Source organism: Ciona robusta, chromosome 4 (assembly GCF_009617815.1).
Source record: "Ciona robusta chromosome 4, ASM961781v2".
Taxonomy (NCBI): Eukaryota; Metazoa; Chordata; class Ascidiacea; order Phlebobranchia; family Cionidae; genus Ciona; species Ciona robusta.
The window spans coordinates 4,385,564-4,403,241 of NC_143238.1; the positions used below are offsets into that span (position 1 = coordinate 4,385,564).

At 35.9% G+C, this 17,678-nt stretch overlaps 1 protein-coding gene across 3 annotated transcripts; it reads left to right on the top strand.

Moving 5' to 3' along the window:
- Window positions 1–49: 49 nt before the first annotated feature.
- Window positions 50–17,575, top strand: LOC149736861 (unconventional myosin-Ic-like). Of its 3 annotated transcripts, XM_089876551.1 has the most exons (24): window positions 50–86; window positions 417–626; window positions 780–883; window positions 4,593–4,736; window positions 5,051–5,166; window positions 5,531–5,729; window positions 6,339–6,473; window positions 8,272–8,397; window positions 9,180–9,278; window positions 9,619–9,732; window positions 9,943–10,134; window positions 10,986–11,159; window positions 11,402–11,574; window positions 11,863–11,957; window positions 12,323–12,431; window positions 12,820–12,944; window positions 13,570–13,687; window positions 13,904–14,075; window positions 14,486–14,658; window positions 14,973–15,132; window positions 15,331–15,508; window positions 15,759–15,956; window positions 16,203–16,468; window positions 16,803–17,575. In XM_089876551.1, exons 1-24 carry the CDS (start codon window positions 65–67, stop codon window positions 16,818–16,820), a joined length of 3,420 nt encoding a protein of 1,139 aa, XP_089732677.1. In that variant the 5' UTR covers window positions 50–64; the 3' UTR covers window positions 16,821–17,575. The 3 variants fall into 3 exon arrangements, with proteins under 3 accessions (XP_089732677.1, XP_089732679.1, XP_089732678.1); XM_089876553.1 differs by lacking the exons at window positions 50–86; window positions 417–626; window positions 780–883 and adding an exon at window positions 1,198–1,325; XM_089876552.1 differs by lacking the exons at window positions 50–86; window positions 417–626; window positions 780–883 and adding an exon at window positions 3,487–4,408.
- The last annotated feature ends 103 nt before the right edge of the window (window positions 17,576–17,678 follow it).

A 17,678-nucleotide genomic window follows, 5' to 3' on the forward strand; every position in this document is an offset into this window, starting at 1 on the left:
TACGTTTAAGAAGCGGTCCACGGTAAACTTCTTTCATTTGAAAAGATTTCTGACGGAAGCTGCAATGGGTGCTGGTGGTAGTAAAGGTATAGCATTTTTATTGTCTTATTATTTTTATCTTATTGGCTCGGTTATTGAAACAACATTTGCAGTTGCATTTCATGAACGTAAGGACGTTGCATTGAAAAACTTCAGTTGTTTCAACGAATATGCAAATAGCATACCTTGTTTTATTTATCTCATTCGTATACGATAGCAAAGATCAAGTTATTTAAATAAGATAGCAAAGATCAAGTTATTTAAATAAGATAGCAAAGATCAAAATAACAAACAAAAAGAAGTTAGCAATAAAACGACAAGTCGTTAAAATCGTACGCTAGCACGGGTAAAACTCCGTTAAATAAAATACTTTTCAGCTACAGTCGGCCCATCACAAGTCCAAGAAATAACGAATGTTACCAATACCGCAAAAGCTACTGAGATAAAAGACAACACAATACCGAAGTCGGTTGGGTTAGAACCAAAAGCCCAGAAGGAAGATAAAAACATTATCCTTGTCAAACCTGCTACAAATCCAATAGTGAAATTGCAAATAATTGAACCACCAAAAAGTGTAAGAAGTAAAGGTAAGTGCATGCAACTTTTTTATTTATTTGTTCAATTACACCTACACGGTTCAATTGCGTCTCTACAACTTAGGTGTAGCACTACAAAAAGACCAAAAAGTTAAGAAATATAGGAATGTTCGTATGGAATAACTCCTGTTGTTTATAAAACAGATGAAACGTTAACGAACCAAACTTTGGCAACGGGAAAACCTGCCAAGACGCCTCTACATTCCTATCAAATATTTAAAGCGCAAGAAATTTTGACGCCGACTAAAGTGAGTAAAATTATTTTGTTTTCGTGTGACTTGATGGCACGTATGTGTATGATAAGACTCTGATATATATATACATTTGTGCATGAGCTTCATGGGACTATAAGGTAATTCATATAACTAAACAAAACATTCTTAAATTAATTTTGTAAATTTGATTGCCGCGTGTTGGAATCTAGAGCAGTTTAGGTGAAAATCGGCGGAGAGATTAGCGAAACAGCTGAGAACTGACGCCGGTAGCGAGAGAATGAGAGAAAAACGTAACCATGGGTGTCGTTAATAGAAAAGAGATGGAAACGGAACGTTTTCTCCGTATACAGTTGTATCGGATACATCGTGTTGGAGCATTGGGCAGGGCCGAGTAAAGGTTTTAAGGGGTAGTGTTGTTTACAACAGGAAAAGAGGAAGTTACACGCGGCTTTGGAAAGCACCTGGCTGTATTGTGGTATTTAGAATTGTTATTGTATGTGCTTTTTTGTTAACGTTAAAGTTTCGGACAGGATGTGGCCATTTTCTGGTTTGAATTAATTTATGCAGTTATCGCTGTAATAGTAGCACGTTTTATGTGTCTATAACGGGTATTTGCATATACGTGTTAAGTGTAACTTTGAAATGACCAAATGTTCAATTTAAGAGTTGCAGTTGCCATTTACTCAGATAGTTGTTTATGTGTATGAGCATACCATGGTTTATTAAAATACCATGCTTGCCAAACATGTGTGTAGTATGTATGTAAACTTATGGTTATGTTTTAAAGATTAAAAGTACACCAGGACATTTGGATCCAGTTTTTTACTCATGATTATCTGAAGTGGTATGTTTTCTATCTATATAAGTAAAAATGGGTTTATTGAAAAAAAATAACAAATTTCATTTTACAGTAGGACTTTGCTAACACACTTCCGAACTTAGTTAAATCTAATTGTAAACGTGGTTGTTTATTTGATATTGATGTTTAAGAATTGTTGGGGTTTTATTTTTTAGGAGTATGATTTATAATGGAGTAGACTGTAGAGAATAAATTTGTGATTGAGTGTGTGTTCTTTATATGTTTTTGTACTTGAATTAAATCACACTTTTAAGGTTGTACGTTATTATCATTAAACATGAAGTAAATGTTGCGTTTAAAAAATATTTGTTACCTTTATCATTATATACCTATATCTAAGTTGTGACTGTCGTGAAATTGTTTTAAATTTAAAATTTTCAATCCATATGTGGCCTCATGGGGTGGGTTCGTGGGTACATATGAGATTTAGGCCTATTCTACGCCACACACACTTACACATACACTTAAGTGTCAATCATTGGAAAACATTAAATGAAAAGTTTACTATGTGACTAAGTGCTAACCAAGTAATACATCCAGTCCCATTGTTTTTGAATTACGGCTTAATAGTGGATTTACCAGAAGTAAGAGCGTCACAAATTTACCTCGAATTGAATAGGAAACATCAGCTTAAATTGCTGCAGCTCACACTTAAAGAACAGTCTGCCTATGTAGTACTGGGGCTCGGATCTATTACTGATACAGTGTGTTTATTTTGGTGAATTTTATGATCATGCATTCTCCTACTTCACCAAGTAGTCCTAATGGACTTGCACGGTCTTGGTCAACACGTTTCAAATTCTATAACCAGGTAATGTCTGTAACATATGTATCCGTGAGGTAGGAACTTGTTTACGTTCCTGCCGACAAGGAATGTGAGCGCCGCTAGCATAACACGATGTGGTGGTCGTGTATTAGAAACAGTTATAAACTTTTACGTTACTTGTCAGTGTCTCGTTGTTGTTTTTACGAGTTGTAACATGCGGTGTGTATTGTGTGGACTGTGCGGTGATATAACATGTTTAACTGCTGTGAATCTGTGAACGTTTACGTGTTTTATAAGTAAGAGTTGAATATAGTGATTTAGCTATGGAAAGCATACCTAAATCGTATACGTAATTGTCACGTTACCGTATGTTGTTCAAGGGCAAATATTCGTTATTTGTACAGCTTTTGAATTAAGGCAGGGTTTGAATGGGCAATCGGTATATTCACGGCATTAATTCAACTTTGGGTGTGGCTTAGTTGCTTAGCGTACTGTAGCCCTGCAATCTGTTTGCGAAGTTGAAGAAGACGTTCGTGCACTCCCTTTTTCATGTTAGTTCATGCATTACAACACTCTCGTTTTAACAATTAGCGAGCAGTTGTCTCACGCAAAAAGCGATAGTTCTCGCGCGTTTGAAATGAAGTGCCAATTCGCACGTATTGCTACCATTGCGTATATAACAATGAGACAACGTTGTAAAATGTTAAAATGCTATCAACATGTTACCACGCCGCCAAATTTCTATATTTATCTCGTTCGCTACCTCCAGTTGAACAGCCAGTATAGTGGAAAACGAGTAATAGCAAGCATGTATAGTAAAAACAGGCGTATTGAAATATGACGCAGTTTTTTTCGAAAACAGCATCGTGACGTCAACGTTCTACAAACTTACCGAGAATTGTGTATACTAGCATGGGGTCCTGGAATTCAAATGTAGCAATACTCTATACTCTATAGAACATTGACGCAATAGTAAAAGCTTGAATGTTACTTACGTCAGATATACCTCTGACGATGATAAGGTTACACGGTTGCGGTTAATGATTTACTTTTGTACAGCAAGTATGTGCGTAAGATATTCTTGCTCGCCAAGAATGCCATGGCGGCAACTGTATATTATAAGCTACCGTAGCTACCTACGTCATCCAGTCTAAACTTGAGTTTGCGTAACCGCCTTAGTGCGTCACAAGTGTTTTGTCGAGCAGCGTCTGTAGATTTCGTATCTGCGTTACGTAATGTACCGGAAAAATGAGTGTCGATGTGTATTCTATTAGTAATATATAGTCGTTGTTTTGCATGTACATGTAAAAGGATTTATTGAACTGTAGTAACATCATAGCTATACTGCTCTTTATTGGCAAAGCCGAGGCCTATTTTAGACCAGTTTATAATTAGAATTACGACAAAAAATAGTGTTAGAATTTAATGAATTATAGAATGTAATATTTTAGGTCATAAAACGTGCGTAATTTAAACCCTCGACAAATTATCGTGCTTTTACTAACTACTTAGTCGCTCTATTTGAAATTGTATCTGAGGCTCGTGTTGCATCGTGACGTCACATCTACAATCTGCAGTTTCCCGTTATTGATTGTTAATTGAGACAACCTAGTTTCCTGAAATTGGGACACAACGCCACGGTTTATGGCCCTCCAAATCTTGGAAAGGCGTCAAATTGCTTTATTTTATGGTCAATTTTATGTTTTTCCTCCCGCAATTTAGCTGTGATAGTTTACTGTGTCAGTACACGACTGCTGCCAATTATGGAGAAGCAATGAAATTTTTATGAGTAAATGTGATGAGGCAGTTGTTATGTTTCGTTTTACTTTATTAGGAAAAACCGTCGAAGACTGTAGCACAGCGTGGTTGATATTTTGTTTTATAACAGGCAACGACAAAAAGACTTGGCCTTATCATTTGTTTATAGTTAAAAGTAAGTTAAGGGATTTACTATAGCACTTAACGGCATGTTATACTAAAACAGTTTTATAAGATGGTATACTGTTAGTGGTAGTACTAAAGTACCACGTTTCCTAATCTTTATACCAATTACGTACCATCCATGTCCCGTCTTACCTTACTATATAGTAATGCGTTTATATTACTGTTGTTTACAGAGATACTCAGTCTCGACTATGGAGGGAGCTTTGACCGCAAGGGACCGGGTTGGAGTCCAGGACCTGGTACTACTGGAGGATTATCAAAGTGAAACTGCATTTCTGCACAACATTAAAAAACGATTTAAAGAAAAACTTATTTATGTGAGTACTTTATGTTGCAATAGAGAGATATAAATATATTTGAGTTGTTGTTATAAACTTAAAGGCTACAAACACTTTTAATTATTCTTACTGTTATCATAAACATAAAGTAAAGTGCCGTGGCTTATTGGTTAAGCGCTTGCATCGTAACAGAAAAATATCGGTTTAACTGATAATCGTATATACGTACCTTGATTGTTTCGCAGTTTCGGTATAGGGAGGCTCTGGGGTCTGGGTCTCTGTCCTAAAAATCATGTATCTTTATCTTATTAACCGTTATTTACAATAGTTTTAAAATGATGATTTAAATGCAGACATACATTGGTTCAGTGTTGATATCAGTGAATCCTTACCAACAATTAGGTTTCTACTCGCCTTACCATATGGAGAAGTACCAAGGCGTTAACTTCTATGAGATGCCACCACACGTGTAAGTTATATATTAATAAAAACTGCATAATGTTTAATCCATTTGCATTTGAAACCAAAACTGTCTTAGAACGTGCCTAACATCGTAAACAACCGGTTATGTTAATTTTTTCACATCGAAGTTTAAATGCCCCTTACAACAAATCATGCATTTCTACGATTTTATATTTAAATGTAGTTGTTTTGTTAATTACTTCTGGGCCCAAATGAAGAGACGAATACTTATTATAGAATTAGAATTCAGTATTCAGTATCAGCGTCGCGGGGAGGAACCTTGGATTTAGGCTAGATTTTGCCCATTACCCCTAAAATATACTTACTTTCATAAATGTGTTCTTGTTATTGTTATTTTTAAATTACCACAGTTACGCGATCGGCGACAACACATACCGATCAATGCGAAACGAAGCATCCGACCAATGTATTCTAATATCAGGGGAGTCAGGATCTGGGAAAACGGAGGCTTCTAAATACATTCTTCAATATCTGAGTGTTTGTAGTGCTTCCAATGATAATGTGGAACACATTAAAGGAAGGTTGCTGCAATCTAACCCGATTCTAGAGGTAGGTTATACTATTCAGTATTCAGTATGGGTCAAGTCAATACACTTTTAATCTGATGAAGGCGACATTAATAGAATGATTAAACGTCGGTATGGATAAGTCGCCATAGGGGCTATTTTATGTTTAATATGAAAGTTTGGAATAGAATTTTTTTTTCACGTGGCTATTACTAACGTGACTGATACTGGTGATCAAACAGTATAGCTCATGCAAAGCAAACAGTGATAAGATATTTTACTTTGCTGCGTTCATTATCAACCTTGTACAGGGAAATGCACACCGTCTTATCTACAAACGCATATTAGTGGTAAACAGAGAATATTGAAAGAAATATCTAACCTTATTCTCACGACTGTAAATTAGCGTTGGTATAATTAATAAAAATACGATTAGAAAATATGGGATATTATGTGCCAACTGCCAACGGTATTCATCTTACCCACAGTGCAAAATAAGTTCCCACAATTATAGGAAAATTATAAAAAGTAATACCTGCATTCCTTTAATTGCCCGAGCATTCCACAGCATTATAAACTCCGAAAACAACTTATATGCATACCTGGTAACTGGTATTTAGTTTCCAAATATAACCGTTTATTGCCCGCTTAGGCATTCGGGAACGCCAAGACACACAGAAACGACAATTCGTCAAGGTTTGGCAAATACATGGACATTGAGTTCGACCACAAAGGGGCACCAGTAGGTGGACATATACTTAACTATCTGCTGGAGAAATCGCGCGTGGTAAGTAACACGGAATATAGATATTTGTGAAAGAGATCTTCTGATACTTGTTTTTTTTTTTCTAAAATGAGAACCGACATTTTTGTTTGCAAGATCACATAAACAGACCAAAATCTCTTTTACACTTAAGATACGACTGGCGCTCCGGCGGTAACAAAATATACCGAACAGGCTTGCGTATTTTCCAAAACCTTGTGAACATTTTAAAGAGGCAAAGAGTTTTTAGCTCCTGATATGTAAAAGGGATAAATCATCTACTTTTATACGACCACATATTTGACTGCCCATCTACTTCCTCTGTATTAAAACTATTTTATTGCTTCTATGTGGTCAGTCTAAGAAAACCAATATCTGTAATAACGTAAATTCAGATCAAAGGCTTAAGCCGTTAGTTTTATTCTAATACCTATTGCCACTAGTCATAATTGTAAGCCCATCCGCCACAATTATTATGCGAAATATCCCGAAAAAGCGACCGGAATATGACCTTAAAACGTCCGCATGTAGTTTTGCCAGTATAGCTTTAATAGATTTATCGGTTAGGTTTATTACACCAATAGTGTTTTGGCATATGCTCGTTAATATCCGGTATTGCTCCATAAACTACTTAGTAGTATAATTACTACCCGGCTATTTGACTTTATGGCCGATTATACAGCATATAATATACCTATTACACACATGCCTATTTTACGACCTAATTCGCGAGCATGCTACATTATAAAATACTATATAATATATCATAGTAGGCCAGGGTTATAGTTATATAATAACCGTCAATCGCAATAGGCTGCCGTTAGATTGCGAGACCGCGTAATTAAATTGCCACGCGCTTCTGACTCACCGTTATTTCAAGACGTAATCGCAAATCTACTATGCCGCCTACCGTTCGCTGAACCGTTTGCGAATCACATACTAAATAATTCATTGTAGTTTTAAAACAGCTTTACCTGTGTTTTGTGTATATTTGAATATCAGTTTCTGCTCCTTGTAGTATACGTTTTGCTGTTTACTAATAGGCATGGACCGTATGTGACTTTTAGTCCGTCTGTTTTGCAGCCGAGCTTGTTTTTAATTACGTCTACAATTCTAATTATTGGGATACTTATTACTAATATTATGTTTAAATGAATGTTTTACAATGTTTAAGATATTTATAGCTAAGATTCCCTTTACTTTAATCTACATAATACAATAACAAACTTACCAAAATTATTGTTTTAATATTAATATTACTACTGTCTTGGCGGGAAAGCTAGGTATAAGTCATAGGTAATGTATGGTTAATATGGGTAATGATTAACGCATTCAAAATTTACCAATATCCTAAAGAGGTGATTTAAGATTCATCAGTCAAGTGTTTAACGTTGTGTTGTGTTAGCATACGATTTGTGTATTCTGTATACAATCATAAAACCATCACTCTTCATATTGACGTTAAAGTTATATGTAAACAATTAGGTTAACCGGTTCTGTTTGAACAAGATACTGATGATGCCATATTAGTTGATATGTATCTTTTTCTTGGACTTGATTTTTGTCTGCCACACATTTCGTAGCACTTGATTCTTACTGTTACTTCTTTAAGAGAATAGCCCAACTTCATGAGCCTTAGATCGGGTCTGATTCGTGGAACTTTTACTGTTGTTTACTGTTTTTTTTTACGTTTTTACCCTTAGTGTGTTTTAACAACTGTCGTGTTGCCTCTAATTCCCTTATAATCACCCAAGCACCAGGTCTGGCCTAAATTTGGGATATTCACCACAGTTACATTATTAACCTCCCATCTACCATCCAGGTCCACCAAGCATCGGGTGAAAGGAACTTCCATATTTTCTACCAACTGCTAGAGGGCGCTGATGAGGAGTTACTAAGCCGACTTATGCTGCAGAAAACACCAGATAAATATTTCTACACATCGCAGGTATGCTCTATTGTATTTTCGCTGATATCCTTGTAAAAGGCCCTAGGTTGAAGACTTTTTCCCTTGTAGTTTTGACTAAAAATCATAGCGTTTTCTCTATGTTATATTAGTTATGTTGTTGTTGCTACTAGCCATAACAGTCAGCGCTCTTGTGGCCTATTTTTTATTTGACAAGTCGCCATACGGCTGGTGAAACGTTGGTGTGGTAATTAACGTGTTTTTTTACCATAAGGTCTATTTACATATATAATAAATGCCCATTAGTCATTTCAGTTATAGCTGCTTATACAAGGCGTACCCTATAAAACATACGTGTCGGTAAAGAGACAAAAATCCTGTAAGGTTACGTAATCGTTGTCTATTAGTAAGTTCCCAGTGACTCGAAAGTCCTTGGTTCAAGGCCCATTGAAGTAACTGTGGCGACATGAGCGCACTTAAAACTCTCAGAAGTCGTGTCTGGTTTTCCACACACACAAAACAGCTTCACCGTCTTTACTGTGGCTGTGGCAGTGACATAAATAAGACACTCAAGTTCGTAAAGTGGACTTCTGGCCCATAAGGGTAAAACAACTTATCCCACAAAGAAAAGAACATATTTAATATTTTTAAAACTTTTTTGGCATGAATCTTGAGAAAAAAAGGTTTTATTTTGTCCGTTTTTGTCATTTTCTTGATAAGCACATTTATCCATATCATAAAACTTAATAAAAAAAACGTCTTTAAACTCAATAAATGCACACATATGCTCCGTAATTCCTATCTGTCTAATAATTTACTTTCAGGGCAAATGTGCAAAAGTAAGTTCAATCAACGACAGACGTGACTTCCTCGCTGTACAAAAAGCTCTCAAAGTTTTGGAATTTTCGCCAAAGAACATAGACGTAAGTAGCACTGCTATATATTCTTCATTCTTCCGACTCTATAGTTAGAGTGACCGTAACTTAACCGCAGAGTATACGGGTGCTCCAACCCAGTGGTCACTAATGGGTTGTCTAAATTACCAGCCACACATAAAAAAGAAAAAAATCCACACAAAAAAATTATCACCTTAAAGTAACATATACATGATAACCCGTAAGCTAGCACGAGGTATATAACGACTGTCGTTTTTCGGCTACGCAAGGATAAAGTAAGTACAATTTTTGTATTATGCAATGTGTTGCATTTTAAACTTATATTTTCTACATTATTCCGCATAACGATTTGAACCTCATACCCCAGGAGCTTCTATCCATTGTAGCGAGTGTGTTGCATCTCGGCAACGTTAGTTTCAGTGCAAATGAAGAAGGCCATGCTACTGTGGACAGAGAACATGAAATACAGAAGATTGCTAATGTAAGTTGACAAAATAAAACGTCAGATTTTAGTTCTGATTATCCGCGATAACTCATATAATGATGTATTGTCGTACGGCAGAATATTCGTCTTTATTCTTATAAAATATCATAAAATTCTTATACAATATCATTTTATAGGAGCTATTTCCTCATATATTACGTTATGCCCGGTGGCAACAACAGCAGAATAACATTTTCCTTTCCATAGTTACTCGGTTGTCAGTTTGAGCAACTTTTACAAGCTCTTACTCATCGAACTATCGAAGCAAACAAAGAGAAAATGGAAAGCCCTCTCACCGTAGAACAAGCTTTATATGCCAGGGATGCATTAAGCAAAGCTATATATGGTCGCATGTTTAACTGGCTGGTGCTCAAGCTTAATGGTTCACTAACAAGCAAGGTACATAGTGTATTTATTGGAAATGGTCGTTTTGGTATAGTAGGATGGGGAAAGATGGAACACCTTCGCATTCTCTTTTCTCGTCCCATTTGGTAGTAAACAAAGAACATTTAAAGAATTATTAAACCTTATTCTCAAGACTCCCACAGACCGCTGTTAATTGTTTAAAACACGATCAGGATATTTGAATATTATGTACAAAAGATATTCCGTCTTACCCCACCTACTGTATATTACTAAAATTACACAATCACGTATATTTATTTTATCAATTGCGAACGCATTGCGTACCTTTTTTTGATGAAAGGTATGTCCCACACGCCACGCTTCATATCACTTTACAGTTTTTGTGTTTGCTTACAAAATGCAGTGATGTTTAAAGGTGCAACAATACACCAGCATATAATGCTGCGTGTGTTTATTCCCCTTGCACCACTGTATGACTAACACTATACTGTACAGTGTATGTATTCACTAGGGACGTATATCGTCAGTGGTTATTCCAACACCGCATCTGTTGTTGTTGTAACGCATACGTTGTCCTGCTATTTGAACTGGGGAACTTTTTATTTAAAGCAACACTTTGTAATTATGTTAACTCATGTGTCTGCAATATTTCTTGGCTTTGCAAGAGTTTAGCTGTATTTTGATTACAAACCCTTCATGAACCCATGATATTAAAACCTGAAACAATAGTTTATAGTATATATGTGCATTTATAAATTCTAAAATATATGATTATATTTGAGTAAGAGACTGAATAATGATCTATTACGTATTTCATAGCACTTGATCCGAATTTTTTTTATTATAATGACGTAATAATGGCACTAATCACGTCACAATCTCAGGACCGCATGCGCAAGAACGTGATCGGCCTTCTCGACATCTATGGGTTTGAGATTTTCAAGAGCAACAGTTTCGAGCAGTTTTGTATCAACTTCTGTAACGAAAAACTGCAACAACTTTTCATTGAATTGACGCTCAAGCAAGAACAAGAGGAATATAGAGCTGAAGGAATAGAGGTAAATATAACTTAATTAATGTTATACGTTGTGGCTGTTATGCTTTTTCGCGACTTTTTCACACGAGCAGGAGGTAGGTCCTTTTACCCAACTGTGTAACTTTATAATGTGCCTGTAAATTGTAGCCATTTTATTGTAAAGAAGCATCCCGCTATAGTTTGATAAAAGTTAGCGATGTATTTCAAAATTCTCAGTCTGGTCGAATTTTCTTTCCCTCCACTGACGTTTTACGTGAATTACAGTGGGAACCAGTGGAATATTTTAACAACAAAATAATCTGCGACCTTGTGGAAGAGCGCCACCAAGGGATCATAGATATCTTAGATGAGGAATGTTTAAGACCTGGTGAAGCAACTGATAATACTTTCCTGTCAAAATTGGAGGAAACTGTTGGAAAACATCCACATTTTATTACGTGAGTTATATTTATGTATTTAACTTATTTAGGCAAAACGCTTAGACATTTAACCGCAAATTCTCCAACCCAGTGGTACTTTTGGACTGTGTAAATTGGCAGAAAAAACTTTTATAAGAAAATTGAAAAGTTAAAATAACATTTACCCACAAAGTTACATATGTGGTAACTCGTAAGCGGGTACGAACTACGAAGTGTATCTAACATAACACCCGTGTTATAACGACTATCGTTGCCCTCCTACGTCGGATTAAATGAGTTACATTTATTTATTCGTTTCCATGACAGACACGCATTGGGAGATTCGAAAATGAGAAAGACGATCGGGTATGAAGAATTTCGATTGGTTCATTATGCTGGTGAGGTCACCTACTCCGTCAAAGGTACGTCATATGCCGTGGAAAATAATCTGGCAACAATAGATGCTAAATTAGGAAAATAATTTGGCAACACTGAGAATGTATAATCAAATAAATTACCTTAGCAGCAAAATGGCTGGCAACATTGCAAAAGTGTGTCAGTCTATCACAGTATTTTCATTATATCACCGTAATCTTTATCTTGATTAAAAGATCTACAAATTTATATTACTCCGCAATGTAGAATATACTTACCTAAGTAACATACAAATTTATGTTTTCCAAACATTTTACTAACGTCCAAAAATGAAATATTACCTATTTAGAAATTTATATCATGGACACCAAATAATGCATGTTATAACTTATAAGTTATAACTATATTTCAGGGTTTCTGGACAAAAACAACGACTTATTATACCGTGATTTGAAAGTTACAATGTCCGTTTCAAAGAACGAGATTGTTAAAGAAGCTTTTCCTGCTACAGAACTTACCAAGTAAGCACACTATAAGTTACTCATGCATTTAGCAGATACGCTTTTATATTGGACAATTTTACTCGAGTAGTTCGTTTTCACGCTAGGAAAAACCAGGGTATAGATTAAAAGTTTCGTATTATCTGCCTTTTAAGCAAAATAGTCATATTGACAAACCCTTCGTTTGATTTCCCCATTTTTCGTTTAATATTTACGTTTTTTAACCTACAAGTTATCTCATTTTATCGCCCACAAACTACATTATTGACGTCACAGAGGGTATTCATGACGTATTTGTGATTGAAATCAATTTGAACTTCAAATCGTAAACTTTTACATATATAGTATATAGTATATACAATCTAGCTTGCTATTGCATTTAAATAAGTTTCCAATTACTTGTATTTAGGTTAAAACGACCCGAAACTGTTGGCTCCCAGTTCCGTACAAGCCTTAATCGTTTAATGGACATTCTAATGTCTAAGGAACCTTCTTATGTAAGATGTATTAAACCCAATGACGCTAAAATGGCAGGTCGGTAAAATAGGTTACTTACTTAATTATTATACATTATTGTAGGGTAAAGATTGATACCGTTACCAGTTAACACATTATATCCCAATTTCCTGATTGTGTTAACAATTAACAACGCATTGTTATAGTCGCATGGATATCCTAAATACGCTTTTAATTATAAGTTAAGCGATTTATATAATAGAAACTTTAGTTACAAAGCTACATGTAACGCTTTTATCCACCTTTTAAAAGTTACAAAAATGTCGCGTCAATATACACCTAATGTTAACGTCTTTAGTTACGTATGCTTGTTCAGTGACGTTTCATCTGGATGCCCAAATAAGGAAAGTCGTATTTTTAAACCCCCAGGCGTATTAGTTACGTCAAACATAAATGCTCCTATTCGTGATTAATTAAATATTGATTGTTTTATGATCTAACGGACATATTTATGGCGAGTATCGTTTATTTAATTAATATTCTACTTTAAAACTAATCTGTCATTTGCTAATGGTGTTTAAATATGTGATCTATACATTATATTATATTCGCTAACTTATAGACCTGTTTTACGTCATAATGTCCTATCTAAGTCACAATGTTGCTAGTTCACCCTTGAGTATATGACGTCATATATATTTAGATCGCTTTGACGAAACTCTGGTGCGCCATCAAGTGAAATACTTAGGGCTAATGGAAAACCTTAGAGTAAGAAGAGCAGGTTTCGCTTACAGAAGAACCCACGATATATTCCTAAACCGGTAAGCCAATATTTAATATATAGTAGGGTCGGGAAAGATGGGACACCATTTCATTCTCTTTTCTCGTTCCATTTGGTAGTAAACAAAGAACATTCAACGATTTTTTTTTTTTGATTTTTTTTTGGAAGATTTTTTTTGTTACCTTAAAGCAAAGCCCATATAAGCTATATAACTGTTGTTTTTCGATTATATATAACATACGTCTTTCTGGGGCAGATATAAAAGCTTGTGCCCAGAGACATGGCCACATTACGATGGGCCATCGCGTAAAGGAGTTGACGTGCTTTGTAAGTATCTTGACTACAAGGAGGGGGAGTACCGACTGGGGAAAACCAAAGTTTTCATTCGATTCCCGAGGACGTTGTTCGCAACTGAAGATGCGTTTCAGGTAAGTGACAGTTTTAAATAAATGAATTTAAATTGTTATCATCGCGTGGCGGGGCAACGACAGTCGTTGTAACACGTATGTTCTGTTTCACACACTTGGTCGCTTACCAGTTACCACGTATGTAACTTTGTGGGATCATTGGTTTTATTTTGTTATAAAAGTATTCCTAGCAATTTACACATCCTATGAAGAACCACTGGGTTAGAGCAATAGCTGTTAAGTGTCTTGGACACATGGTAACAATAATAGCAAGGTCAAGCTCATAACCCCTTAGTTAGAAACAGGCGGGCTAACCACTGTTCCACTGCGCCGGATAGAAATATCATTTAAGTTTTAGCCTAAATCCCAGGTCCTCGACAAGGACCTCACCCACAAAAGAAGAGTAAGCGAACGTTTATGTCTTCCTACAGATCCGTAAACATGAGCTAGCTACCACCATACAGTCTGTATTCCGTGGATGGAGACAGAAGAAGAAGTTTACGACGATGAGAAATGCTGTGACGCTCCTCAGCTCGCAATGGAAGAAAATTCTTGCTCAGCGATTAAAAGCAAAAAGGAAAAAGGCAACCTTAGATATAAGAAAGTAAGTGGAGTATTTGTAATTATCAAACAATATTTCTGTAAGAATTTCACACATGAACATGATCATTGCGATGAAATGGTGGTCAGTCCAGAATTTGTCGTTACAATGAACGTAATTTACGTTTATGAAGAATAAGGCCTACTGTGCAACGTCTATATACATGAATAAAGGAACTATTTATCTTTGCGTGTTGGGGCAACGACTGTCGTTAGAATAACACGGGTGTTTTAACGTCGTAAATTCCAAGCCTTCTTTTATAAATATTCCCAATGTTTATCAATCCACATTATTATCCAACAATGCCAATTATTCAGGTTCATTCTTGGTTTTATGACGCGTCTAAAGCCGCGGTGTCCAGAAAACGCCGACTTCTTGGATTACGTGAGATACTCGTACCTCATGCGCGCGAAAGAGAGCTTGCCAGCCAGTGTGTTGGATAAATCGTGGATTCATTCGCCTGCTGCACTGGAAGAGGTAAATCTTTTAACTATTTTTTTGTTAAAATGACTCAAAAACGGTTCAACTTGTCAAGTAATAAAATAAATAATTAAAACACAGATTTGCATTTTTTTCTAATTTTGCGTTTTTTTGGTATTTTTTTTGTTTTATTTTTTTATTTAGCAAATTGTTTTCGCTTGTGGTATCGTCCTTATCAAAGTTATGTCGTCAAAGACAGGTAAATTGCTTCAGCAACTTAATATGAAGAACTTGATGCTGAAATACGTTAAAGGAGTTTCTCCTCAACGTAAGGCTATGATGGAAGAAAAGGTGCTCGCGAGCGCCATCTTCCGACAGAAGAAAAAGGGATACGACGAGAGCGTGGCTAACCCCTTCCAGGATAAACCGAGAGGTAATTAAAGTAAAGCCTTTTGTAGCAGGAAGAACTTGGACTTACGTCTGCCGTCAGCATTAATTCGTTACTTTACTGTCCAAAAAAACACAGATAAAAGTGTTTGATATAAATAAATAAAGTCAAAAACTAACCTTAAATGGGTAAATATTTTATATATATAGTGCACTACCTTACAGAAAGAAAATACTTTCCCGCTTTTTAATGCTGCAAAAATGTTTTAAAACATTTCCAATTGTTTGCATTTTAGTCGAACAACTCAAGCCAAAAATGTTGGCTACTATTGATTCTGGTGAACAAGCTCTATACTGCTGTAGTGTGACCAAATACGATCGCCATGGTTACCATCCAAGGGCACGAACTTTAATTATCACCTCTGGCGCCACCTACCTGTTCGATTCCAAAGACGGAAAGTTAAAACAGAAAATTTCCCATAATGAGTTAAGAGGTAAAATACATTTGTCAGAAGATCCTTTTTAGAAGTGTGAAAGATAGGAATAAATGTTACTTTTCCCTCGCGTGGTCGGAAAACGACAGTCGTTAGAACACGTACCACTCGGTTGGATCAATTGTTGTTAAATGTTTTGCCGAAGCACAATGGTAGCAAAAATTCGGTACTTCAGAAAACAAAACTAACAATTGCCAGTGGAGCTCCCACAAATAATACAAAAAACTAACACCTGTTTTTATTTAGGTATCTCTACAAGCAGTCTCGGAGATAATGTCTTCGTGTTACATGCGCCTTCAGATAACAAGGAAAAAGGAGACGCTATTGTTCAAAGCACTTTCGTGATTGAAACCATTACAAAGTTGGCTAGAATCGCAAAAAAAGACCAAGACGTTAAAATCGTGGATAACAGCAGTATACTACATGATATGACGGGTGGAAAGCAGGGAAGGATTGATTACGTGGTTGGGAATGAGGTGTCCGTCACCAAAACGAAAACAGGCCTGGTTGTGGTAAGTAGTTTTTTACATCTCAACTTTAACTAAGTTATACGGTTACGTTGGCGACGATCGTACCAGAAAAGTTAATCAAAATAGTTAAAACTTAAATTTTACTCGCCCGGCGTCATGGCACAGGGTATAGGGGGTTAGAGAATCAAAGCTTGACGCTGCTAGTATTATCGGCGTGTAGGTCTTTGGGCAAGAAACATACCAGCATCATATGACCTATTAAATAAGTTTAGAATATGGTACTGGTGAGGATGTCTCTTTTGTGCGTTAATAGAAAAAAGCCTATAGTTCAATACAGTGTTATGTATTCATTCTAATATGTTTGATGCTTTGGCAGGTTGCTCCCGCTAGGTAAACTCAACCACTTGACGTCGTAGGAGAGCGCACAATGATGGTGGTTGGTGGTCTGTACAGATCTTTATTCACAATAAAATCTAGCATAGTTGCTACTCGCCAAATATTAGTTGTCAAAGTTATATACTGGCAAAGCAGAAGCCTCTTTACCTCACTGCAAATATTCAATTAATAACAAAACGACTTTTTGTAAAATAAAAGCTCCTAATGATGTAACTTCGTTGCTTTCTGAGTAAAAAGGTTTCTGCTTTATCAGTATTTGCGTCGCTTAAAATACGTTTGCAGTTTATTTTTGTCACATTTTTTGCGCTTTAGTAGTTTTTAGTTTGCACTACGAATTCTAGGTTCTAATCTTATCATCTTAAACACAAGCACGCAGTCTGTTCACTAATGATAATTTATTACTAGTTTGAGTTTTTTTAATCCATTGTCAAATGTTTATTTACGCCATACTGAATTTCAGTTTAAAAAGTGTTTAGAAATGTAGTGTTTCTGCCGTAACGATCGTAATATGCAATTAACCCGAATTTTCTGCAACACCGAGCCAGCATTTATACTGCAGTATCAGCAGAATGAAATTTGTCCAAAACTACAACATACTTTTTAGTATACGTGACTTTTATACGCTGCTTTTGAAAAGTGTCTATCGTATGTTTCGTTGCAAGTGTCTATCCTGGTGTTTTACATATTTTGTTGTTTGCACTAATCAAAAGCGCTACGTTAAATTTCATAGCAAAATACATTTATGTGTTTTAACCGTTGTAGTGCCTTTACTAAAGAAAAGGAGTATCTTTAGATGACTGAAAATATCAACAGTTTGTTTGTCGCTATGTATGCATCGATTATTACTAGAGAACTC

Excerpts from the sequence above, each read along its gene's own strand:
- LOC149736861 (XM_089876551.1), top strand. The coding sequence starts at position 65 with ATGGGTGCTGGTGGTAGTAAAG. Across the intron at positions 627-779 it reads AAAAAGTGTAAGAAGTAAAG|ATGAAACGTTAACGAACCAA; the intron begins GTAAGTGCATGC and ends TTTATAAAACAG. Across the intron at positions 10,135-10,985 it reads ATGGTTCACTAACAAGCAAG|GACCGCATGCGCAAGAACGT; the intron begins GTACATAGTGTA and ends TCACAATCTCAG.